Source organism: Trachurus trachurus, assembly GCF_905171665.1.
Source record: "Trachurus trachurus genome assembly, chromosome: 4".
Taxonomy (NCBI): domain Eukaryota; kingdom Metazoa; phylum Chordata; class Actinopteri; order Carangiformes; family Carangidae; genus Trachurus; species Trachurus trachurus.
The window spans coordinates 22,215,395-22,240,593 of NC_139898.1; the positions used below are offsets into that span (position 1 = coordinate 22,215,395).

The 25,199-nt window shown below is 39.9% G+C and overlaps 2 protein-coding genes across 3 annotated transcripts; both read right to left on the reverse strand.

Annotated features, from left to right (window-relative positions):
* Positions 1 to 1,030: 1,030 nt before the first annotated feature.
* Positions 1,031 to 4,071, reverse strand: LOC310984817 (potassium voltage-gated channel subfamily V member 2-like; the record flags this gene model as incomplete). The annotated part of the gene is made up of 2 exons (XM_083970139.1): positions 1,031 to 1,321; positions 2,809 to 4,071. 2 exons carry the CDS (start codon positions 4,069 to 4,071, stop codon positions 1,031 to 1,033), a joined length of 1,554 nt encoding a protein of 517 aa, XP_083826265.1.
* Positions 4,072 to 8,166: 4,095 nt separating this feature from the next.
* On the reverse strand, positions 8,167 to 24,953 carry LOC310984692 (low-density lipoprotein receptor-related protein 8-like). 2 transcript variants are annotated; one of them, XM_083969998.1, is made up of 13 exons: positions 24,864 to 24,953; positions 23,703 to 23,837; positions 20,748 to 21,038; positions 18,098 to 18,217; positions 17,425 to 17,550; positions 16,015 to 16,186; positions 15,197 to 15,412; positions 14,633 to 14,751; positions 13,631 to 13,770; positions 12,399 to 12,540; positions 12,073 to 12,270; positions 11,170 to 11,330; positions 8,167 to 8,910 (listed from the first exon to the last, which is right to left on the reverse strand). In XM_083969998.1, the coding sequence occupies exons 1-13, from the start codon at positions 24,922 to 24,924 to the stop codon at positions 8,875 to 8,877; spliced, it is 1,917 nt and encodes a 638-aa protein (XP_083826124.1). In that variant the 5' UTR covers positions 24,925 to 24,953; the 3' UTR covers positions 8,167 to 8,874. The 2 variants fall into 2 exon arrangements, with proteins under 2 accessions (XP_083826124.1, XP_083826123.1); XM_083969997.1 differs by having other exon boundaries at positions 12,387 to 12,540.
* Positions 24,954 to 25,199: the final 246 nt, after the last annotated feature.

The window sequence follows — 25,199 nt, forward strand, 5'->3', positions numbered from 1 at the left end:
ACATGTTTGATTTACGCATGGGGTTAGGTTTGTTATCTTATATCATTCCATTCAATCTTTGATTAACCCTGTCTGTCCAATAGAGGACACATTGTGACTGTATAGTGTCTACAGTGCCATTGTTTGTGGATTGTTAAACTGAACTCAATCACTTTCTGACTGAGAGTGAGATGAGAAGAGTGATACAACTCTCTATACAAGTCTGTATGGTAAATGTAAGGCCAGCTTCACACTGAAACAGTTCATAATTAATACATAAATAATTAGAGTACAAACTGAGATAACATGCAATATTACTAGCTTCAAAGATTATCAGTACAAATTCACACCATCTCACGCAAAGCTTTTTGTACAAACTCACACAGGAAACCTCAACCAGGCTCAGGCTCTCTGAAAGTTCATGACAAACCGCAAGTCCAATTTCCAACATTCATGTTTATTTTATTATTTCAAAAAATCAAGAGAACATATTTAGAAAACTGATTATTTAAAAAGATAGGTGAGGGAAATAAACCCCAATAAATCATATAAGAAAATGCAATTCAGCCCCAATAGATGAACTACACAGTGAAAAGTGGTTACATGGTCCTATAGCCTGAGGTTATTTTCTCTACCAAGCCATTTCTAAATGTTAACAGTCAGATCTGAAGAAGACCTTGTGTTTGTTGCTGCATGTGCTGCGGTTGCCAAAGCTGAAGTCTAATAATAAACCGTCTTTACACATTAAGAGAGCAGTTCACAGTCCATCATCCACAGTGACTGCTGCTGCTTGCACAGTGTGAAATGTTATTGCTTTATTAGATGCAACCTAATAATTCCTTGCTAATGATTAGTAGATGCTGATCCTGGATCAGATCAGACAGGCTGGGCATCTGTCTCACATTCACACACACACCACATGTACAAACCTCAGTTTCCTCTTCCTGTCCTCCCACCTACATTAGTTTGGTTCTTTGATGCAAGGTTCAGCTCAGTTTTTAAACATGTCTTATGTAAAGACATCTCCATAACTCACATTTTAAAAAGTCACTCAGTGTTGACACTCACAGTGGCCGTCTGTACTAGCCACTTCCTCCGAGGGATGGAAACACATGTCCATTCTGTGTCGGAGACGCTTCTTCACCTGAAAGCGCCACTTGATTGAGGTAGTGTTGTACTCCTGGCCCTTTAGCTTGGCGTAGTAATCAGAGAAATTATTAAAGAGGAAGGAGATCGGCATGCCGTTCAGGATGATACCAAATGAGATGCAGCAAAAGGCCACGATCCGTCCCAGGATAGTTACAGGAACCACATCCCCGTAGCCCACAGTAGAGATGCTGACCTAAAAGAGAAGAGTGAAAAATCCCATAAGAATAAGTTTCCGTAAATATTTTCTACATTTTTAGGGTCTGTGTACGTAACAATTTAATTTGATCATATCTTAGGGGTGCCGTGGTCACATTTTTTGCTACAAAATGTGTTCATCTTGGAGTGGGATCAGCTGGTATAGCGGTACGGCAGTCATTTTGGGGGAGCATATATCAGTCCAACTGCCCAAAAGTCAGACGGCTCATTTCCCATTCTACAGTGTTGAGGTTAGGTTTAGGGTAAGGTTAAGGGTTAGGGCTACTTAAGTCGGAGAAATGGGAGGTCGGACTAATGGACGCAAAAATAAAGAAATGTATGGTCGGAGAAATGGGTATGAACCAATGGCCAAACAAGAGAGCAAACCAGGACCTGGATTCTTGTATTACAACACGTGGCCTCCTCCAGTCTGTTATCATGGAGAACCAACTCTGACCTGACAACGCCTCAAACAGGTCAGCTGCAGGTGTGTCCACATATCAAGCCTCTAGCTCTTCACCTGATCTCCCTCCAAGCCCACCCGCTTGGAGGGGTTAGGGTTAGATTTCTCTATTTTGTGCAATTTTTTTCTATGCCATCTCACTTCACTGTTTTCACATTAATTTGTCCCGACTCCCCCGTCTGTTCTCTTATTCTCTGTTAGTTTCCATCTATCTGGGTGTGGCCACTGACCACCCTGGTTTACGTTCCTATCAGTTCACAAGTAAACCTGTTCTTTTTCTGTCAATTATCTACCCTACCAGCTAATTCATTCACACTGTATCAGATTATTTTACTTTTTACCTACTTTCTAACTGGTCTCTGTTTTTCCTGTGCTTTAAAATCCCTCCAACCCTGCTGCCTGCCACATTCAGCTGAGTCCCAACATCACCGAAGGTTAAAAACATTTCTCTTTTCATGTGCTTATAGCTGAGCTCTTTTTAAGAACTTTAATCTTTATCTACAATACTTTATTTACAATTTTTTTTTCATTTCTTAAAAAATGTTTGTTTTTATGCTCTTCTTTTTAAATGTTTTGTCTTTATGTAAAGCACATTGAGTTGCCTTGGTATGAAATGTGCTATATAAATAAAGATGCCTTGCCTTGCCTTGAAGCAACCAAGTTAAAGAACTCACACTTTCTCAATCTAAATATTGTACTGAACTTCATGGGGCCAGAAAAATAAAAATTCAAAATGTAAATGTGGTCCTAATTAATCATAGTCTTCATTATGTATCTGCTAATCTTGTGGAAAATCACAATTCCCATAATGTGATAACAATGAAGTTTGAACTGGAACCCGTGACAGTATATTCTGGGAGAAATACTTTACTATTATTAGAGGAAATTTCCTAACATGGCAAATGCTCATCGATCGGGACTGTGCTGTCATATTTATGTGGTCTGGTTCGGACTATCCAGCCTGCACACAGTACACAACAAAATAGTTTCAGACATGGAGTTGTTGAGCCATTGATACTCACTGCAGCCCACCACCAGGCATATGGGATGCTGCTGATAGGAGATCCTTCAGTTTCCCTCTCGGCTGAATGTAGCAGTGCAGAGAAAGTGAAAATTCCCATGGCAATAAAAAGGAAAATACAAGACGCCTGCTGGTAACACTGACGCAGAGTGAACCCAAATGCTCTCATGCCGGTCGAGTGTCGAGCCAGTTTCAAAATCCGAAAGACCCTCATGAGTTTGACCGTTTTGAGGACATTGCTGACCTTGCTGACCCGGGACATGGCCTTGAGGTCTTCCTCTGTGCTCACATCCTCAGTGTCATTGAAGGCGGCATAGATTATCTGAATAATATAAGGCATGATTGCCACCATGTCCACAAAGTTGAGTCCACTCTTAAAAAACATTGCCATGTTGGGAGTTGTGAGAAAGCGAATTAAATATTCGAAGGTAAAGAAAACAATGGTGATGATCTCCATCCATTCCATGTGCGTTCTGCCATTCAGTCTATATATCTGAAGCTCCTCCACAGTGTTGAGAGCCATCGCCACGATGGAGATGAGCACAAACAGGTTGGAGAACACAGCAAAAGCCTTTGCTGGAGACGAGGAGCACGGATCCTCCACCACGTACCACAGACATCTCCGCATATTCCCAAATATCATGTCCTTGAAGCTGTCATCGTTGTACTTCACCTCGATCTCAGCCATCAAGTCCCTCTCCACCTTCAGGTTGTCCTTCATCTCATCCACCTTCTCCTCAAACATTATACAGCAGCAGCGCTGAGTGTCCTTCATGCTCAGACCCCAGTATGCAATTTCCTCCTCAAAGTTGATGGGGCACATCTCTTGTATAACCCACAACACTCCGCTTTTGTAGAAATGGTAGATGTGATGGAAGAAGGCGGGATCGCGGTCGAAGAAGAACTCGTTCTGAAGGACAGAGTAGTCGTCGCATAGTGTGAGCAGTTTCGCTTGGTCCCTGCAGAAAGCCAAGGAGCCTATACGGGTGTCAGGATATTTCATGGCACACCGTGTTGGGATATGAAACACTTTTCCTCCAACATTAACAGTGATGCTCTTTTGCCATTTCCGTCTCTCCTTCGCTTCAGGGTACTCTGCTTTGATGCCAGGACTATCGAGATTCTCCAGAGAGCTCCACGCTTTGACCGTTTTCTCTTGAGAAAATGGGAAGGTTTTGTTGTCTTCTGCATCCTTTAGCACAAAGTTGATAGTAGAGCGGCGCTTTTTTAAACTCCTCTGAATCAGCAAGGGTTTTGAATCCATGGCAACTGTGTTCCAAGAAGAAAGGTCAATGAAACTGAATGAAAAGAAGCCAGCAGAAAACAAAAGGAAACGCTTCAGGAAACTTAATCTAGCAATGCATTGTACATTGCCATATCATCAGGAAAATTAAATTTCCTCCTGCAGGAACAGGCAGTGCCAGGGAAAAGCAGCAGCACTTCCTGTTTTGATGGATCAGTTTAGTCTTAGGGCTGTGTGGTCCAGAGAGCCAGAGGAGAGGAGACGTCTCCCCACTCTTCTCCACAGACAACGCAAACGCATTTGATTCACCAGACTTGGAGAGCAAGGGCAATGAGCAGGTATTGCACCCATTTAATCTCATTGGTGGCCGTCCAAATTCCCTTACGCAGTTGTCAATACTGTGGGGGAGGAGGTGGGTGGCTGCTGCATTAGGACATAAAGGTGACTTAAGGATTTGTGACAAGACCAAGGGCTTCCTTATGTTATGGTAACTTTCTCTCTTTTAAATGGCCTTTTTATTATTATTTTTTTAAACAATTTGTGTTCTTTCATTTCCTCATGCTATTTCCACAACTTGTATAGTAGGAAATATTCAAAATTAATTATCCGTCTCGTTAAAAAGAAGGTATGAAGGTCATTGGTCTTCAAGCACCATCAATCCTTTTCAATTTGTGCAAAGAGCACTGAAAAGCTCAGGAGTCAACCACATAATGCAGAAAAGATTAGCAAGATCAGAAGGATTTGTCTTTGACATCTGATGGTAATCCATTCATTAGATGCGGAGTTATTAAATTAAGAGCCCGAACTGTCAACCCACTAGTGACGCGCTAGAGGGTTAAAGGGGTCAGGAAACTAGCAGGATTAATCTTGCAGCCACATCACAGGCTTTACTAAAAATTGAGCCATTGTCCGTCAAACTAATGAGCAATACTATATTGTCATTTAAAACGTTGCATAATCACAACAGAAAGACTCATCCAGTCGTCTAGACTGGATTAGAAGTATTAGTATCTGACTCTCCATTAACACAAACCATTTGGCGGTAGCTTACTCACCTTAATTGATTGCGTCTGATCTCTCCTTCTGCTGACTTGACCTCACAACTATCCGACTAATCAGGTCAGATTTAGTGTAACGCTGTGTAAACACATAGCACACCCAAACTGTAAACATTAACACTCAGGGGCAAATCAAAATGTTTTTGTTGTAACAATCAGCAAAGATTTCATGAACATTAAGGAAGAAATCACTGACCTCTTTGAACAGTTGTCAAATGTGCCGTAGTCTGCCAGAAGCTTAACGGGCCTTAATGTTCCACTGGGCCAAACGTCCAAAGAAATTTGTGACAAGGCTGTTGCAGGAAACTTAAGACTCACTCAAGGTGGTGTTCAAGGTTCATTTCTAACACAGAGTGTAGGACAGCAATCAGGTAGTCATAGCCTGCTTAAACAGTGGTTAAACTAAATATGTTTGTTTCTTTATTGTGTGATACCAGATGATGGACACAAATATAAAGGAGAAAAACATAAAATATTTATATATATTTAATTCATTTACAGCATTTAACAGATTGATCCACGGTGCAAACGCAGTAACTCTAAAGCTTCTCAAAAATAAATAAAACTATTTCTTAAAAATAAATATGAACACTAAACTGAAAACGTTTCAGCACACTTACAGAATTACCTCCCAGCTAGTCACAATAGATTTTTTTTCCTTTTTTTTCAGTTTATCAAACCCCAAAATACAAAGAGACTAGATTCAAACAAGGCGAGGCACATTCACACCAGCTCCAAGCAGGATTTACACAAACACAAAACCATTTAACTTGTCAAAAACACATTTGTTCCCATTGTAGCACCAGCGCTAAGATAGCATTCAAACAAATCCTACAACCAACCCTCTCTTTACTCACACCGCTCACCCCTATTACATGAACAGTATTATTGCAGTTAAACAAACAAAACTTAACTCCTCTATCTTTCCTTTCAACTAAAGAGGTACTGGAAGGCGGCTTTTCATTCCTTTGGACTGAGTAATGTTAACCGTTTCCCTGTTTCCAGTGCTAATGCGAAGCTACAATAACCAGCTTCACATTTCTAATACAGTGTCATATCTATTTGTGTCATATCCAATAGGAAACAGAGAATTGTGCTCTGCTATCTGATCATTTCTGTCAAGACATTTAAGGACAAGTCACCATCCATGAAGCTGAATTAAGCAGCAGTTACCCAGTAAAAGCCTGGAGTTTGACTGATGGATGTATTGATCAAAAGGGTGTTACCAATATTCCAGATGTCGTAATAATATTGCTGAGGTCCCGTGTGAGGATCAAACCTAGAGCTCAGATCTTTTTAATCAAACTATAAAAGGTCACTTGAACTGAACTTTTGCATCATTGTTGCATTAATCATCACATCCTCTCAAGTTTTACAGTACCTTACATCTTAAAGAAATTACCTTGTGCACATGCTGTCCAATACTCGGATACAAAGATAAATACCTCCAAAGATATTCAAGACCTGGTAGAAACGGCAAGCGGCTTGCTTGTATTTGTTAGTGTATGTGCTAGTTTTGATATGTGTTTACGGTACTTGTCTGTGAACAAATTTTGACAAACCTGTGCAAGATTCAGTCGCAAAACTAAACAGGTGTCTAGTTGATATCAAAATGAAGGCAGATTTTGAAGGTGGGTGCAGTCCGGGCAAAAGGCAACGTAAATTCTTAATGCAATACAGCATCTTGTTGACCGTCTAAGGTCTCAGGCTGACCAATCAAGTCAAAATCAATGTCAAAATCCTGAAGACCAAACAAGTAAAACTTAATTGTTTATGAGAAAATAGATCCTACATTCATAATGCTGCCAAAAAAAAAAGAAAATAATAATAATAGGGAATGTACGGAAGCCGAGAACGGCCACGTCCATAATATTTTTTTTATTATCGTTTTCTCGTGATAACGACTTATTATTTCGTTATCTCGAGATAACAAAGTCCGTTTTCTCGTGATAACGAATTAATTAATTTCGTTATCTCGAGATAACAAAGACCGTTTTCTCGTGATAACGAAATAATCATAGAATGTGTCGTTGACATGGTTGCCTAGCAACATGTTTCCCCGGTGCAATCGCTTCTGCTTACGGGGAAGTAGCAGCTGGTTAGCCGCTGTATGTTCGTAGCAGGAGGCTACTAAAGCGAGTCTGTTGGAAACACTACACATCTACAGATCTAACGTAACAGAATAGATGTTTTTCGTGGGATAATTGCCCAGAACCATGTGTAGAACTCAAATCAGTGAGCTGATTAATGTGATCACATCATCCTGATTTCAGCCTTCAAGAGCTGCCACTAACGTTAGTCTGCTCTGCTCTGAGGAGCTGTCAACAATGAAGTACCGGTAAGTTACACTTAACGTTAGTTTGTTTACTGAGCTGGGTTTATTTAAGGGGCTACAGGTTAACTTAGCATAAACACATGAGAGTTGACTACGTTATGGCAGCTTCAGCTAAGGTAATGTTAGCTAGTTGCTGCTCAGATAAAGCTCATGAACACTGCTGTCTTGCCAAATTAACATTAGCCTACATGTCAGTGGTCGCAGGCAACAGGTGTCTGATGGTTCGAGATGATTTCTGACAGCAGCAGCCAGTAGCTAACGTTAGCTTAGCTGAAACAGGATAGATGGGACCACCGCCGGTAGCCCCTTAAATAAACCCAGCACAGTGACGTTATACAAACTAACGTTAAGTGTAACTTACTGGTAAGTTATTGTTGACAACTGGTGTGGACAATAATCACACCAGTGAGTAGAGTAGACTGAAGCAGAGCGATAGATAGATGTTATATCTATCGCTCTGGACTGAAGTTAACTGCCCCATGCTCGAGCTGAACAGTAGCCTCCTGTTGCTAGGCAACCATGTCAACGACACATTCTATGATTATTTCGTTATCACGAGAAAACGGTCTTTGTTATCTCGAGATAACGAAATAAATTAATTCGTTATCACGAGAAAACGGACTTTGTTATCTCGAGATAACGAAATAATAAGTCGTTATCACGAGAAAACGGTAATAAAAAAAATGTATACGGACCTGGCCGTTCTCGGCTTCCGTAGGAATGCCAATAAACATTCAAAAGTAAAGTGAGAAAGGAAATGAAATAAAAATCTACACCATGACTAGAAGGAATCATCTCCTCAAGTCTCAGACAGTTTTGTCTATGAAACTCAAATAATACTGAAATATAATCTTTAATAAATAATATACTGAGTTTATCACCACTCCGCAGTGCCATCCAATTACTTGTTTTGTCTTATCAACTGAAATAAAAGAAAAGCAGAAAATTCTCACACTTGCCAATTCATTTGTTGCAGATAAACTAATTGATTAAATCATTAATTAATTTGTTTAACATCCAATCTTGACAGTTTATCTTTCCCACTGTTTATCTTGGTGACCTTCAGGATCTATTACACAGCAGGCAACCTGTTGAGCAAAATGCTTGGCAACAGGGTTTTAAAAAATAAGGCAACACTGTATTCAGAAATGATGATGGATGCTTGTTCACTGCTACTCACAGCTTTCCTGGCCATGCTCATCAATAAGGCGTAAACTGCTGTAGAGCCACCAGAGCTTATGGTAATACTACAGCAGTAGGATGACTGAAGGGCTTTTCCCCTCGGCTCACATATTTACCACCGAGTCATTTCCTCAGAGACTTAACCTCCACAGGGAGACAGGACACGGCAGGGCGATCAGCCGGCGGCGTGGTGGCATGTTGAGATCAAACCAGGTGAAGCCCAGTGAGCTGACCGACTGTGTCGCACCTTCATTCGCCGTCCAAGTCCAGCTTAAGAAGAGTTTCCTGGCAGAGGAGAAAACACGGCTTAGTTTACACACTGCACGTCATAAGGCCGTCACCAGAGGACACGCAGCGGTTTTAGGGAAAAGGAAACCAGCATCACACTGGGTTCTTGGGGTTATAAATAACATTATGATATAATCTTTTACAGCTGGACATGACAACTGGAAGCCCTTTGTTTTTCTCTTTCTGATTGTTATTCACAAGGTTAATTCTCCCCCATGTCCTGTTGTCACGCATTATCTGTGTTTTTCCCCGTCTGACCCACCGCAGAAACAGATAAAAACGGGATAACACGAGAGATAAATGATATGATCATTCACCTACTTACACAACATGAACTACACACAGGTCATGAGTTTCCTCCTGCCTTCCCATCATTTCCCCAGGTTGATTTACATGATCCAGACCATGGGACAGGCCTCCTGCATTTACCGCCTAGTTCCTACTCCAGTTATGTAATGATGCATTTGGTTTCTCTGGGATATTTAAAGCAGAAGTAAGCGATCCGGTCGTTTTGGCTAATGCTGCGTTCCAGGCAGGCTTTTGAAACCGTAAATTACAGCTTCAAGTCACGACTTACGACTTTGTAGCGTTCTAGGCAACCCACTCGTGTTTTTCCGACCTGTTTTACCTGTGAAAGTCACTATAACGGCCACTCGTAACTTCTGACCCGTGAACTCGTACCAGATCGAACTGGTACGACTTCACAGGTCGGAAAAACACGAGTTACGGGCTGCCTTGAACGCACCATAACTTCTTGTCAGCCAATGGAGTTAGCAGCCCCCGCCCTCGTCATGGATCTATTGGTCTTCGTCCCTACGTCACCACATTCAGGCGCATCCCTTGGCTGCACACACAGCCCTTCATGCCGTTCTCTCTCCTCATTGGATAAAACTTGTAGGATACGAGAAAAGTTTTCTCCTCGGCTCAGAGCAGAGCAGAGTGACTGACAGACCCGTGTTTCGGTCCAAGCACTCTATGTAAGTGATTGCTGTCGGAAGATATACCTAAGACTTATATTAACACAAAAATATCGCTTACTTCTGCTTTAACTTTTTCTGAACAGAAGCCCAACCATTGACCAAATGCTCAAAGATTACAATATCCTCCTCCAGTGGTTCAGGCCACAGACAATGGGCTCTATAGGTGTGAAGATGCCCCTCCCTCCCCAAAAAATACAACGCTACCACCAGACTGGGTCATTATTTGGATACTGTTTTAATAGGAAGGTTAATATTTGTCAACAACAGTCGCCCTGTTTAATCCTCTTTGTCACTTACGATCTGCCTCAGTCTGACCTCCTGGTACTCCTTTCAAAGCCTCAGCCCTGCACCGCAGTCTTCACAGGGCAACATGCATGTTCTACCCATCGTATTTAGAAAACAACTGTTTAAAATGAAGTTTCATTCATTCATATATCTTTGTTTAAAAAAACTAATTTCTGCTGAAGCTGAAAATCTACAAATCTGAATAGTCTCATGCCAATAATGTAAGTGTTCCTCATGTTCTTTTTTTGTCAAGATAAAGCAGCATACCAGAAAAACAACCGATAGAAAAGCATTTATGTTCAGAGGACCAAATGACTGTTATCACCTACCCATGTTTATCAGATCTTCTCCATCTCTTAATTGCTTTAATCATGCCCCGTCTTCACATCTTGGAATAACTTGTTCATGCTTTCATTGAATCTGTCACCACATCTTACTGAATACCTGTCCAAACCCGGTTGCAACTTGTCTGATTGATTTCTGTATGTCTGTCCTGTTTCCTTTTTATGTGTGTACTTTATTTAATTTTTTTATTGTATTGTTCTGTATCCTTTTATTGTATTGTGATGAGTTGTGTTTTATGTTGATGTGAGGTGCGTAGGACCCCCTCGAAAACGAGTTGCGACAACTCAAGGGGTTTATCCTGCTGATAATAAACAACTTAAACAATACATTTATTTGAAATTGTGCATATTTCTATATAACAATAGATATCCAGTACTGTGCACTGCTCAAAATCACTTGGTGTGATCGGATCTTATGTAAAAGAACTAAAACTAGAAGTGAACTTGTGATTTTCACTTCTTCAAAATAAATCTTGAAAAAAAATCGTGTTGCCTATTTGAGCCTCTAAAATTACCTTGCTGTGAAAAACTAACATCTGTTATAAATATTTACTGTATGCATGTCAACTGTAAATATGTGCAGCTGAATGAATGGTACAGTATCTCTTGTTTACATTTGTGTGTGTGTATTTACAAACTTCTCTTACCTTGGTGGGGCATGAGTTTGGACACGTGGGTGGCCCCTGGATGATGAGCGGGTCCTGGGACTCTTTGAGTGAGAAGCTCTGCACAGTGAGAGATCTGGACGGGCTGCACTCCTCCCTCCACCACCACACCGCCATTCCCACCAGCAGCAAACTGAGAAACACTGGGACACACAGACACACACACACACACACACACACACACAAACACACAGTCACTTTCTGCAGCTAACAGAGGGCTGACGTCAACTCTTCACACAGCCCCTCCACCCCGACCTCCTCTGAGCAGCCAAAACGGGCGGCTGCTCAGACTGAAACACTGGCAGGAAAATCAAAGGACCTTGAAGAAGTCCAGTGGGATTCATACAAAGCACTGTCCATTTGGAGGAAACTCTGGGTAAATATAGATAAGTAAATAATGTAATAAACATACTGGGCCTATTTTTGAAAGAGCCGTCAAAGAGGACAACCGTTTCATTCGACTTCTTTTATATTCACAATGGTTTGTTTCAGTCTGTGTGTGTGGAAGCAGCTGCTCTACACTAATGTTGGGTGTTGCATGCTCATGATTCAGAGGGGAGTGACCGCGTCAACATCACAGTGTGAAGTGACATCACATGTATATGGGCTGGAAAGCAGCTGGGAAACTGTGACTGCGTTCAGCTCCAGGGACAAAATTACACCAGTATTTACTTACCGGTATGTTGTATGTAGATTAAATATTTAAACATGTATTACTATTACAGTAAAAGTGTGCAAGTAACAACCTCAACATTGTCAAAGAGCTACTAAACTTCTGTTTGTTTTTATGGCTCCTGTGGACCTGCCCAGTGTGACAAGGGGGTTAAAGTACTCGGCAAAGATAAGCGCGGGTTGCATTTCAACAATTTGATAACAGATGGTTACCGATAAGAGAGAGGATTCCTGCAAAAGTAGGGTCAGGCAGAGTTGATGCAGGCACTGAGCGGGAGATAGCAGCCGTTTCTTGAGACTTGTTTTGTCCCGTTTCAGGGAGGATGCAGCTGAACTCTGGCCTCTCGGACAGCAGGGTGACAGCGCACTTATGGCGACACATCGTCCCGGGACGTCCACACACAGAAGGCCCTAAAAACATGAGCAGAATACGTTCAACTCTATAATTGTGAGGTGATGTGGCGGCGATAGGCTGGTTTCCAGCACCTCTAGCAGAAAGTGCTTGAAAAGAAAAAATATTTGCTTACGGTTGGTCGTACCGTTTGGTTGAAGAACAGGTTGAACGATGACCACGCCTCCTGGAGACGTGATGTCTGTCCGCAGCACTTTAAGTTGCGTACCATTGTGTTTGTTTGCTCGACAGATGGAGCGCGTAACCTCTTCACTCCAGTACACGAAACCCTGGATGAAAACACGTGGACACTTAACAGCAATTTGCAATTTTCACGACACAAAATGGGAAAACATAATAATAATAATAATAATAATAATAATAATAATAATAATAATAATAATAATAATAATAATAATATGTAATACATAATATGTAATACATAATACAATTATGTATTACATTTTGTGCAATATCTACACACTTCTGCTTGTGCAACTGGGTGTAATGGGCATCATGCAATACAACCTGGCATTTTAAACTGATGTGCACTTTAGGGCCTTGTGCAATACTATCTAGCACTTATACTCTTATAGGGCATCGTGCAATACAACCTGGTACCTATGCACTTTTTCACCTTAGCACTTGTCACTTTAACCCAGCTCTTCTCCGAGAACCAAACTCTTATGGTCCCCCTACCTGTGGAATGTGTTTGTCAATATGTTCTTCATTGTCATAGTTGCCTTTTTGTATTTTTGTGTTGTCCACATTATTATGTGTACTGTTATTGAACTGTTTTTATGTCTATGAGACTCCGGACGGAAACTAGCGCCTTGCTATAATCTGGCACATTTACATGTTTTTGTCCATTAATGTGCACTGTCCCATTCAAATAAAGAAATAAAGTAAATAAAGTAAAAATTTGTTTATAATCAGTGTCTCTCAACAAAACACACCATCTGCCGTCCAGGCCCAACATATCAGCTTCCCTCCTTAAAGGATTTGTAAAGCTGATGTTTGTGTTCATTTCATTGCTTTCAATATTGTTTTTATCTGATATTTCATTTTGTCTTTGTGTTTCGGGTTCTACATACTGTATTTTAAGTGCCTAATATGTCATTTCTAAGGTTTCCCATCGCCCATATTAAATGTTTCCAAGAAGCAACAAAAACCTTTACTCCACTGTTAAACATAAGAAGATGACAGAAGTGTACTCCGTTCTGTTATTATGTTTGTTGAGGTGTTTGCTTTGTTTCTTTGACTCACACCCACATCCACCCACTGTTTTCCAGCTCATGGACCGCAAAAGGCTGTGCCAGCATGCACTACACTAGGTAAAAGGCACGTTTATCCAGATATCAACCCTCTGTGTTGTTTTACCTCAAACACAGCCAGGCCAAAGGGACGGTCCAGGTAACCGTTTGACTCCACCACTGTTTTCCGGTCACGGCCTTCTAGATTTATCCTGGAGATGCTCCTCATTCCCTGATCCACCCAGTACAGCAGCTGGCGAGGCACATCTGGCAACAAAAAAAAGCAACAACAAAAAAACATGAATACAAAAACCGATCACTCTGAGGGACTTTGAGATACAGGTAATACTCAGAAAATTAGAATATCGTGAAAAAGTTCATTCACTTCCCCATGATTGCGAACTGTACTGAACCAGACAGAGAGCTTTTAAAGGCTCAGGAACCCTTTGCAGGTGTTTTGGATTAATTGGCTGACAATTTGAGCTACAACATTGAACTTTTTCACGATATTCAAATTTTTTGAGATTCTGATTTTGGGGTTTTCATAAGCTGTAAGCCATAATAATCAAAATTCTAACAAATAAAAGCTTGAAATATCTTGCAATGCCTGTTATGAGTCTAAATAATATATTCATTTCACCTTTTAAGTTGAATTACTTAAATGAATGAACGTTTTCACGATATTCAAATTTTCTGAGTATTACCTGTATATTCAAATACACTCAACTTAATTGTGAGGACGGTCGGCCCTCAAACCTCAGTATAAAGTGAATTTATATATACACACTTTCCCGGTTTAAAATAGGAACACAAACTTTGATAGATTTGACAGTATACTTAAGAGAAATTATTATTATTATTATTATTTTTTTCATTTAGCACAAACAATATCATAAAAAACAACATGAACAATCAACATGACTGGGATGTGCAAAGGGGAGGTATGAAACCCAAAAGTGCATATTAAAACCTCACCCACATATGATCAAATTTGTTACAGTTTAAAAACAATAACATAGGAAAATAATTAAACAATAATGAAAAATGGAATGGAAGGAATACTAATTTTGAAACTTTCTACCAGCTCCGCAGATACTCGAAAGGTTCTGTACCATAAATCAGCACATACCCAGAGAGAGGGCGACAGGGCGGCGTAATGAGGAAGTGACCAGAGTCATTCTGTCCTGTCCGTCAAGGCCGGATCTCTCAATCTTTGGTACGCTGCCACGTTGAGCCCAAAAGAGCAACCTGAGAAAGCAAAAGCAGTCAATTCAAAATATTATTCCTTTCTTAATCCTATTCTTTTTATTGTTCTTCATTAAGCTTGAATTTGTGTATATGTTATTCAAATTTTGTAAAAAAAAAACAAAAAAAAAACAAAACACGCAGAACGTATTGTATGAGTGGAGAACCAAAAGGCTCATAATGTATGAACAAAAACTCAGATCTCGGAATCCAACATGAGAAGCACTAAAAGCACTTCAAAAAACACAAATAATACATTTCAGACAGATATGAACAGGTCTTGTGTTTGCTCTCCTAACTCATGTCAGCTCATAAAACAACTTAGGAAAAACCTTCAAAACAAACATTGCATTTAGTTTAAAGACGAAAGCTGAAGCTTTAATTATACTGACCTTCTTTGGCTTTGACTAACTTTATAATGTAGTTTATTATTCATTTAATTTCTTACCCCTGCAGAGGATCCACAGCCACTGCAGAAGGTTTGTCCAGCCCTGTGATGAGCTGACGCTGTGTGGAGCCGTCCAGCAGGCCGACGCCAACAGAACCGCTCTCTGTGCTGGTCCAGTAGAGGAGCTGGTGGATCCAGTCCACAGCCAGGCCGGACACTGAGCCTTTAACTTTCAGCACCGGCACGGCATCCTGTGGATCTGCATCCATGGACACCCTGAGAAAACATCCACAGATGAAAAGATGTTTGCTTGTCCTGTTAAGATTGTAAGTAAAAAGGAAACCAAAGACCTTTGCTCTGGAGGCATGACGGTGTGAGTGGGATACACAAATTTGGTTGAAACTGAAATACCTTGGATGTATTACCACAAAAATGAGAACTAACATTCAGATTCCCCAGAGGATGTCAGTGTCTGTAGTGATCCCCCAACATTTGGTTGTCATTCTTTGTTTTAAGGGAAATATTTCAAAAGCCATTGGACTGATCGCCATGAAACAAATTTGATATGAATTATAATTACTTTGGTGATCACTCTATGTTTAATTAGTTTAGTTTAGTTTAGTTGCTTTTATTGTCTCCCTTGGGAGAAATTTGTCTTGGACATAAGAGAAAAAAAATCTTAAGCTTGCAACATTTCATTTTTTATTTAAGCCACCTTGAAATTCATGTCTCATGTCAATTCCCTACTAAATTATCTTACTAACCAGATGATAAGTGGTTAAATTGGATGGCGAGGATCATTACAGATCATGTGTTTTCAAATCCTTCTATAGTTCGGTAAAGGAGAAGGCGTTTGGAGGAGGCAGCACTCTGGTTACCTGTATATGGAGCCTCGTCCCTGCGGGGCCAGGTACAGCGTCCTGTTGGAGACCAAGGCCGCCACAGGTCCTGGTCCTGGTAAACGTGGAGCCACTTCCTTGTTCTCTTTCCCATCAGTACTCAGCCAACGCATTCCTTTAGAAGAGGTGAGAACCACCTGAGCCTTATCTCCTGAAAACATACACAGAGAAAGAACAAAAACAAAAAACATCAAGATAAGATTGAAGTAAAACAGAACAGAAACCAAAACTAATTAACTTGCCACTGATGAAAGATGGTATTTCAATACGTTTCCTAAAAATGTCTTATCTTATATCAGTGGCAAGTTGATTTGTTTTGGCTTCTGTTCAATTTGATGGGTATCCTCTGTCATCGACTGGTTCTGCCTTTAATTTATTGACATTATAAAGTTAAGTTTGACCATACAAACACTCTACTCCTTTTTTTAGGAGTTTTAATGAAGTTTTAATACAACTGAACAGAGGAGATCTCTGAAAGATAAGTATGTAAAAAAGAAACAACTTGTTGCCAGGCGTCACCCATTAAAACAAAAAAGTAGCAATTTAATTACTAAAACTGGACAAATAAAACTAACTAACTAATTAACTAACTAACTTTAATTACATGAAGCCATTTACATGTGATGGCATTTTTTTCTTGCTGCTATAAATATTTTTATAGAATTTTTGAACAAGTAAATATATACATAAATTATATGTTAAGTTCAGACATCATTCAAAAATGACTGGACTGTTGAGCAGCTCCACAGGACATGATGTTAGTTTACAACTCCAACTTTTCACTGCACTCTGACAAACAACAGGAGAACATGCAGCGGACATTGTTTCAAAAAAAAAAAAAGTTTTGTAAAATTGGTCTGACTCTGTTGTCTGCTGTATTGTCCTGCTCACACCTGCACACACAACTAAGGCTGAGATTAAGAAGCAAAAGATTTCACATAGGTTTGTGATGCTAGATCAGCTTTCATTTTGTTCGTGCAATGCAAGTCACACATCTGTGTGAAAATCAACACAGACTTATTTTTAGTCTGTGAGGGTAGTCACTCTTCTGAGGCTGAATTAATCAGCCAGCCCATGCAAACTACACAGAGCCTGACTGATGAGTTAACAGAGCCCTGACACAAACAGAAGATTCAGGTTTGCACAGTGTAACGAAAAATGGTCATCTTGTATGCAAATCTACTCTGACACATTTGCAGCAGAACTGAAACTCTCTCACACTATACAAACAGTTCCTCTATTTTAATTTGCACAAAGAAACCCTAAACCAGGTGGGTTAGTTAATTATTTGAATGTAAAAGCAGAGGTGCTCGGATTAAACATTAGAGCATGAAACAACCCTCATATTGTTTGTACTAGGTGGCTACACATACACCATTAGTTTCTCACCTTTGGCCTCACACTCCCTGGTTGTTGGGTTCATGTTGTAGCCACGGAGACAGTCGCACACGAGGCTGCCGTTGACGTGAACACACAGCTGATCACACACATCTGTCTCCAGGCACATGTCAACATCTGCATGACAGAATGCATAGTTGAAAATGAATTTTCCAAGTGCACAGAGCTGAACTTCACAGCAGCACCGTACACCATGGATACTTTATAAAGCAGAAGTAAGCGATCCGGTCGTTTTGGCTAACTTCTTGTCAGCCGATGGAGTTAGCAGTCCCCGCCCTCGTCCCTACGTCACCACATTCACACGCATTCCTTGGCTGCACACACAGAGAGGACCGCCCCTTTATGCCGTTCTCTCTCCTCATTGGATAAAGGTTGTAGGATACAAGGAAAGTTTTCTCCTCGGCTTACAGCAGAGCAGAGTGACTGACAGACCCGTGTTTCGGACCAAACACTCTATGTAAGTGATTGCTGTCAGAAGATATAACTATTTAAGACTTATATTAACACAAACATTCCGCTTACTTCTGCTTTAATATTATAATGAAACACAAAAAAATGAACCCACCCTCTATAAAACACTATAACCCTCGCTGTTTCTTATACAACCTGTGTTTGGGGTCAGGACTGATCTTTATAAGTCATCCTCCAACGAGCTGCCACTCACCCTCACACTGGGTGTCCCCGACCAGCCTCATGTTGTCAGGACAACGGCAGTGGAAGCCCATGGACTGGTCCACACACTCATGAGAGCAGCCTCCGTTATCGACCTGGCACTCGTTCTGATCTGCAGGAGCAAACGTTGCATCATCAGCGGCTCCGTACGGCAATGCATCTATGATTCATGTTAGTATAGTATACAGTATAGTATATAAAGGTCAAGCTTCGTTTACAGCCTTTAAAATGAGTCACAAACAAGACGGACAGTGTTGAATGATTTCGATCTACAGATATTCTTTTTATATACATAACAATAAAAGTATTAAAAAAAGACATTAAAAATCTCTCTGTCCATTTTTTTTAAAGATTTAAACACGTCTGTTGTTGGAAAATGCCCAGTGTAATCTGAAACACACACACACACACACGATCATACATGAGATTAATCCACCACACACATTATCACACATTAAGTTCCTGTTTGATTCTGAGAGCAACCGGCTCAGAAAACAAGACACTCATCTGGGCAACCACTGCAACTTTACACCCAGTCTGTGCTGCTATACAGGTGCATCTCAATAAGTTGTTAGAATATCATGGAAAACTCAATTTCCAGTAGTTCAAGTCAAGTATTGAGTGCATATAGATGGACATACTTTTCAGAAGGCCAACATGTCCATGTTAAAAATGCTTTTTTTCAATTGGTCTTTTGCAATTTTCACATATTTTGAGATATTGAATTTGAGGTCTTTAGGTCTTCATTAATGCAAACCATAATCATTACAATTAATCATTACAATTAAAATAAATTAAATAAACAAATAAAGACATGAAATATTTCATTCTGGGTGTAATGGATCTACATTAGTTTCACTTTCTGGATTGAATTACTCACGTAAATGAACTTCTCCATTATATTCTAATTTATTGAGATACACTTGTATGTGGTAAACAAGAGAAACTGAAATGGAGAACAACACGGAGACCCAAGGAGTGTTTTGAATGTGCTGTGGTGAAAACTCATATGGATACGACCAGAAAGTGGATGTTCATCATTCATGAAAACCCACATGTTCAACCTTGAGTTTCTGTCTGCATCCTGCTGCCTGGCCTGAATTAGCTTCACGTCTTCATTCATTCTATCTATATTAAAGTTCAGGATTGAGTCTCCAGCTGAGACGCTCCAGGATATTCACAGAGCTGCTGCAAAAAACGCCCTCACAGCACGATGATGCTGACGGCATGTTCGCCACACCGGTAATCTATGACACTCCCATTCAAATTAGTTAAGATTTACATATGTCAATTTCCTGTAGGTCATTGATAAAGGACAAAGATCATTTGTTTATCACCCTGTGTGACAAGACGATAGAGTAACGCGTAATGAGGGGGGGAGCGTGTACTGAGATGCTGGGAGTCTCCCTACAATCTACAGCTGTGTTAAAAGTCTGTGTAGGTTCTCAGTCGTCCAGGTCATCGCAGTCTGAAGACATAACAACTGGACCAATAGAGAAGTCCAACTGCCTCCAATTCAGCACTTAAAGAGTTGTGATATACTGCCCTCTGGTGGCTGCTCCGTATGTGGGGAAACTGTGTCTTTTCTGCTTCTTTTAAAGGGAATTTAACAGACCTCACTCAAACCAGAGAAAAACTTCAGCAGGTATCCATGTACCTGATACTAACAGAGGCAAGGCACTGGTTTATAACAATCCAGACAAAATGTGGATCTCGTCAAGGTTAGCTTGGCTCAGGTTGAAGGTAATACTGTATACAGCTCTGGAAAAAATTAAGAGACCACTCCCAAAATTATCAGTTTCTCTGGTTTTACTATTTATAGGTATGTGTTTGAGTAAAATTTGTTTCATTCTATCAACTACCGACAACATTTCTCCCAAAACTGAAATAAAAATATTGTCATTTAGAGCTTTTATTGGCTGAAAATGACTAAACTAGTCTAAATAACAAAAAATATCAAGTCTTTTCAGACCTTGAATAATAATAATAATAATAATAATAATAATAATAATAATAATAATAATAATAATAATAATAATAATAATAATAATAATAATAATGCAAAGAAAACATGTTCATATTTATTCCTAAACAACACAGCAAGAATATTTAAACTCAGGAAGAGTTTATAAATCAGTTTTTGTGGGATAATGTCACTGTTTAATCCCAGCAGTGGTTTTTATAATCTTCCTCTAAAATCAGATGTGGTTCAGGTGATGACCTCATCAGTGTCTCATGTTTGTGTTGGTATTTAAAAAAGAAAAGAAAAGAATGACTCTACATACATGTAGATATGCTTTTAAGAAACATTTGTGAAAGTGGTCTCTTATTTTTTTCCAGAGCTTGTATATTCAAAAGAGAGAGCAAAAGGTCAGACGTATGGAAGATGTTTAGCAGACAAAGAGCATCTAAGTGACAGCTGTTTTAACCTGTATTATGAGAAATTGATTGAAAGTGATTCCAGCTTGCACCCTAGAGATGTTCCTTCATGGGACATTAAGCGTAGAATAAGTAATATGCTTGAAACGCAATTAATATTCCAGAGTGAATTGTTTCAGGGTTAATGCATCTTCCATATGATTGCAGTGGTGGTGGAAGAAGTGAGAGATTTCCATTTACAGTAGCAGAATCACGTCACTTACGACAGTTGTGCTCATCGCTGCCATCGGCGCAGTCAGATGAGCCGTCACACCTCCAGGCGTGGCGGATGCACCGGCCGTTTCCACACTGAAACTCTGCTGCTGCACATGTGGGAGACGTCTGGGGCCGAGGTAGAGGTTGGACGAAGCCACGCGATTCCTCTCTCTCTCCCTCTCGGCACGAGTCCTCGTCGCTGTGGTCACCACAGTCGTCTACAGCGTTGCATAGGAAATGTGTAGAGATGCACCGTCCGCTGCGGCAGGAAAATTCATCTTCCTTACACCCTGTATGACCTGTAAAGAGTGAGAGACACAGCAGTGAATCCTCTGAGGTTTTATTACGAATACAGACTAAATGACTGGATGTTTACAATATACACCTGGAGTTATCCCATCTGATTTCTACTCTGTCCAGTTTCAGGGAGAGTAACAAAGTTTTATTTTATCTGAATCATATTATCTGGTAATATGCGCCCGGATCATGTGTTTGGTTTAATCAGAGACTGAAATCAAACCTGCTGTTTTCCAAACCACAGTGCAAAGACTAATATAACAATATAAATTGTGATCAGCATGGACGGAACTTGTTTTTTTTCTGAGGTGGTCATGCGAGTGGTGGAATCGAACACAAAAAGCAGTCATTTTAATTGAATATGGGATGGACGATAACTCCACCGATATAGCAACATTTTTTAATAGTGCATATTGTATTGCATGTATTTATATACACACCTAAAGTTAAGAAAGGCTAAGATGAGTATAATATTATAGCTCTGCCTCTGACTTAACTTAACTGAATACTGTATCCAACATCACTACTGTAATCACAACAAAAACAAGAACAGTTATTACTATTTGAAATCAATATTTATTATTGTTTCAAATCAACTTAGGAGGCAAACGGACTAAAAATGAACGAAATCAAGACAATGTTGACTAATTATAATTTACTATAATTATGAGACTTGATCTGTATTTTGGCCGATAATTATCTGTACCGATAGTTATTGTGCATTCCTAGTTTAAATTAAATCCAAAAGTGTAACAGCTGCCACACAGCATGAGCTACAGCCCTGAAAAATACAGTATATACTGTAGTAGTATTAGTAGTATTAGTAGTAGTAGCAGTAGCATAGTTTGACTTGATTTGTTTCTGTTTCAGCGGGCTCTGAACGCTTTGAGCCTAATGAAACATATGTCTTCATAAAATCACAACTTTCAAAACTTAACAATAACAACGTTGTCTGCCAAAAAATACAGAAGGAGCCATTACATCTTTCATGACTTCTACGTGCCATAAAACTTTCACAACCATTGGACAGGAGAACCAAGTGTGAGTGGTTTGCGGTTGCGCCAGAACTGGAGCAAAAATCAAATAGAAATCTGAACTGAACTGTACTGGACAGTGTTGTTTTGTTATCAGTGAGAGATCATTTTCCTTTTTCTATTTACCGGTACCCATTAACTTTCCCCCCACTGAGCTCCAGTGCAGCAGAGTCCACTGCTGCTGAGTGCTGCAGCTCTGAGAAGCAGAGAGAGTAAGTAAATATCTTGTGCTACATTTTCCTGGCAGACAGTCAGACCAGGGGATTTCAGATCCAAGTCTCATGTCTCTGCCGGCTAAGCAACACTGCCAGTGCTTATACCTGCATCAGCGATGTTTAGTTTCAACCCACAGATAACAGTAAATCCTTTTAGAACTTTTTCTCCTGCTGGGGTTTTTCTTTGCAGCTTACAGGTTATGTCGATTACTAAGTCCGTCTGGAATTCAATATTAGAGTCCCTAATGACTTCAACTGGTACTTTTCCTCACCAAAATGAGGCGTACTATTTGTAACACAGGAATTTGAGAATTGAAATGATTAAAACAAGCAATAACGAGACACAGTAGTTCAAAATCAACACTATGGCAAAACAAATAGCAAAATTTGTCAGTCGCAGTTGTAATGCTTTGAGCCCAACAGAGCTAAACACACCTCTGTGTTACATACATAATCAGATATAATCAGCTGAGACTCTGTTACACAATACTGTGTGTTGAGTCAAATAACAACTGTAGGTAAAAGGGCATTTGAACACACATTAGATTTTCTGACTGTGTTTGACACCATTTGTGTTGTAATGATGCCACTGACAAGTCGGAGCTGGGAAAAATCTGACACAACCACCTGTGGCAGTCATTGTGCTCTTTTACGGCCCCCTGTAAAATGATAATATCTATAATTTATTATCATTATTAATGTAAGAATGGTGCTGAGCTAATGACAACGCACCTTAAGTGACCTCTGCTGTTCAAAGACTTTCAGAGTAATGCTTTCAAACTTCTGTGTCAGTTTCTGCTTTCACATGGCTCCACTCTCACCTGTGTGTCAGGACTGGGTGACTTCAAGCTTGTATTAACCCCTTCCTATTGTTAAATAACTCAGACTGCAGCTATCCATCCACATCCTGCCTATCTGCCTATAGCTCTCTCTATGGTACCTAAACATATATTTTAGTTAATCAATCACTAGTTATTATGAGGAGGAAGCATTTGGTGTATTTAACCACATATGTGAGAGTATGGTCTGCTGCTCCAACTCTGTTTCAAGTAATTTTAATCATCACTGCTTTTCATGAAATAAAAATTTGAGATAATCTGTCACTGACTCATTTTTAAAAAAACTTGCTTTGCATTAGACATAAGGTATTTATGGCAATTTAAAAACTACCATGTGTTTATTTAATTGCCATCGTATTGCCCTTTTATGTTTTATGTGCAGCATTTGGTATTGCTTTGCTGTTGAAATCTGCTTTTCCTTGCCAGAAATTGCTACATTTTCTACATGCCTACCGAATTTAACTGTGAAGAAATGCCAGGTTTTTGTCAATTATGTGTAACTGCATCTTAATAAGTGCTTGTTAAACCCAATGCAACATGAATATGGGAGGAAATCACATTGTCAACATGGTACTCACTGCAGTGATGTTCATCTGAACCATCCCCACAGTCGGTGTGACCATCACACAACTTCAGCCTCGAGATACACGAACCATTGCTGCACCTGAACTCCAGCTGCTCGTGGCAGGCAGGCAGAGAGTGGACCGTTGTACCTGAAACAGGTGGAAGCGCATGTGTGTGTATGTAAGACGTCAGCTGATAATCAAAGGCATCATAAAAGGACAATAAAATAATAATATAGTTCTACGCCGAATATTACGTTTGAAACACAATGAAGAACATTTAATGTGCATTTTATGATAAATATTTGAACTGATGAACAAATGACATGAGCACAAGCCAACAAAAACACAGTGGCCATATGTTCAGTCTGTTTTTTAAGCTACATTATTACACCATTGACATTATGCTTTTAGGAAAATACTTAATTTATCTAATAAATGGATGAAATGCATCTTTTCATAGCAGTTTTGCTCTCCTCACACATGTTCTATCACATTATGTGTATTAAAAACATCAAAACTGCATAGAAATACATACAAATCACTATTGCTGATGGTGTGTGAAGATGAGATAAGCCTTTATTGAGTGGAGAAATTCGTCCTGGGCGTTCAAGAGATACAGACAATCAAATAATTGCCACCACACACAATAAAAACAAAACAAAACAAAAAACATATAGCCAAAGCACAGATACATAAAATGGGATGCCCCATGCTACACCAGCTGCAACCTATTAACGATCATACGAGCAAAATGCAATGATGTAATAATAATAACTGTATTGCACTGTACTGTTACACTACTCAATATGCAAATAAAGTATGTAGAAATATGACATTTACGTGAAATACCCAAAATGCTTTGCGCATGTGTAGCAAAACATTGCAAAGGAGTCCAATGACATCTGAACACAGACTGCTTTGCAATTTAATTTTTGCACCTTTCCATTGGAAACATTTCGCACACGCTAAACTAAATTAAACTAAACATAATATAACAAGTTAAGAGCCAATTCAGTGCAGTTTCCATTGTAAACTGACTTCATTCAAACTGAGAGGCGGATCTGTCTGTCCGTGTGTAAACTCTACGTCAGATCCTTCCGCTTTCCAGAGATAAAAGAGGACACGCGAGGACTGCTCATCTCTCACACACCCACACACTGTAAAGAAACTTACCTGGGATGTGAAGCCACGAAACAGTAACGACTATAAAACATAAACTTCCAAGGTGTCCCATGCTCGATGTCCTCCACCGCAGCTGCAAGAAGACACGCGGCGCGGAAATATGACGCCACAGCTTCTCCTGTCAACCACATGGATGTGTTATTTAGTAGGCTGCTTGGTGCAACCATGCTGTAAACCTGCACATGACTGAAACAGTGCACCTTATTTATTCATTCGCCAGAGACAGACTTTTTAAAAGAAAATTTTAGTTATTCACGTACAACTGAAAATTCAGTAACCGGGACACAAAGATTAAGATGAAATAGGCTACGTACGTACACACACGCG

Coding starts and splice junctions, on each gene's coding strand:
- LOC310984692 (XM_083969997.1), bottom strand. CDS start 24,924: ATGGGACACCTTGGAAGTTTATGTTTTATAGTCGTTACTGTTTCGTGG. Junction 18,218..20,747: donor CAGCGATGAGCACAACTGTC/GTAAGTGACGTG, acceptor TTGCTCCTGCAG/ATCAGAACGAGTGCCAGGTC. Junction 14,752..15,196: donor GCTGTGGATCCTCTGCAGGG/GTAAGAAATTAA, acceptor TTGCTTTCTCAG/GTTGCTCTTTTGGGCTCAAC.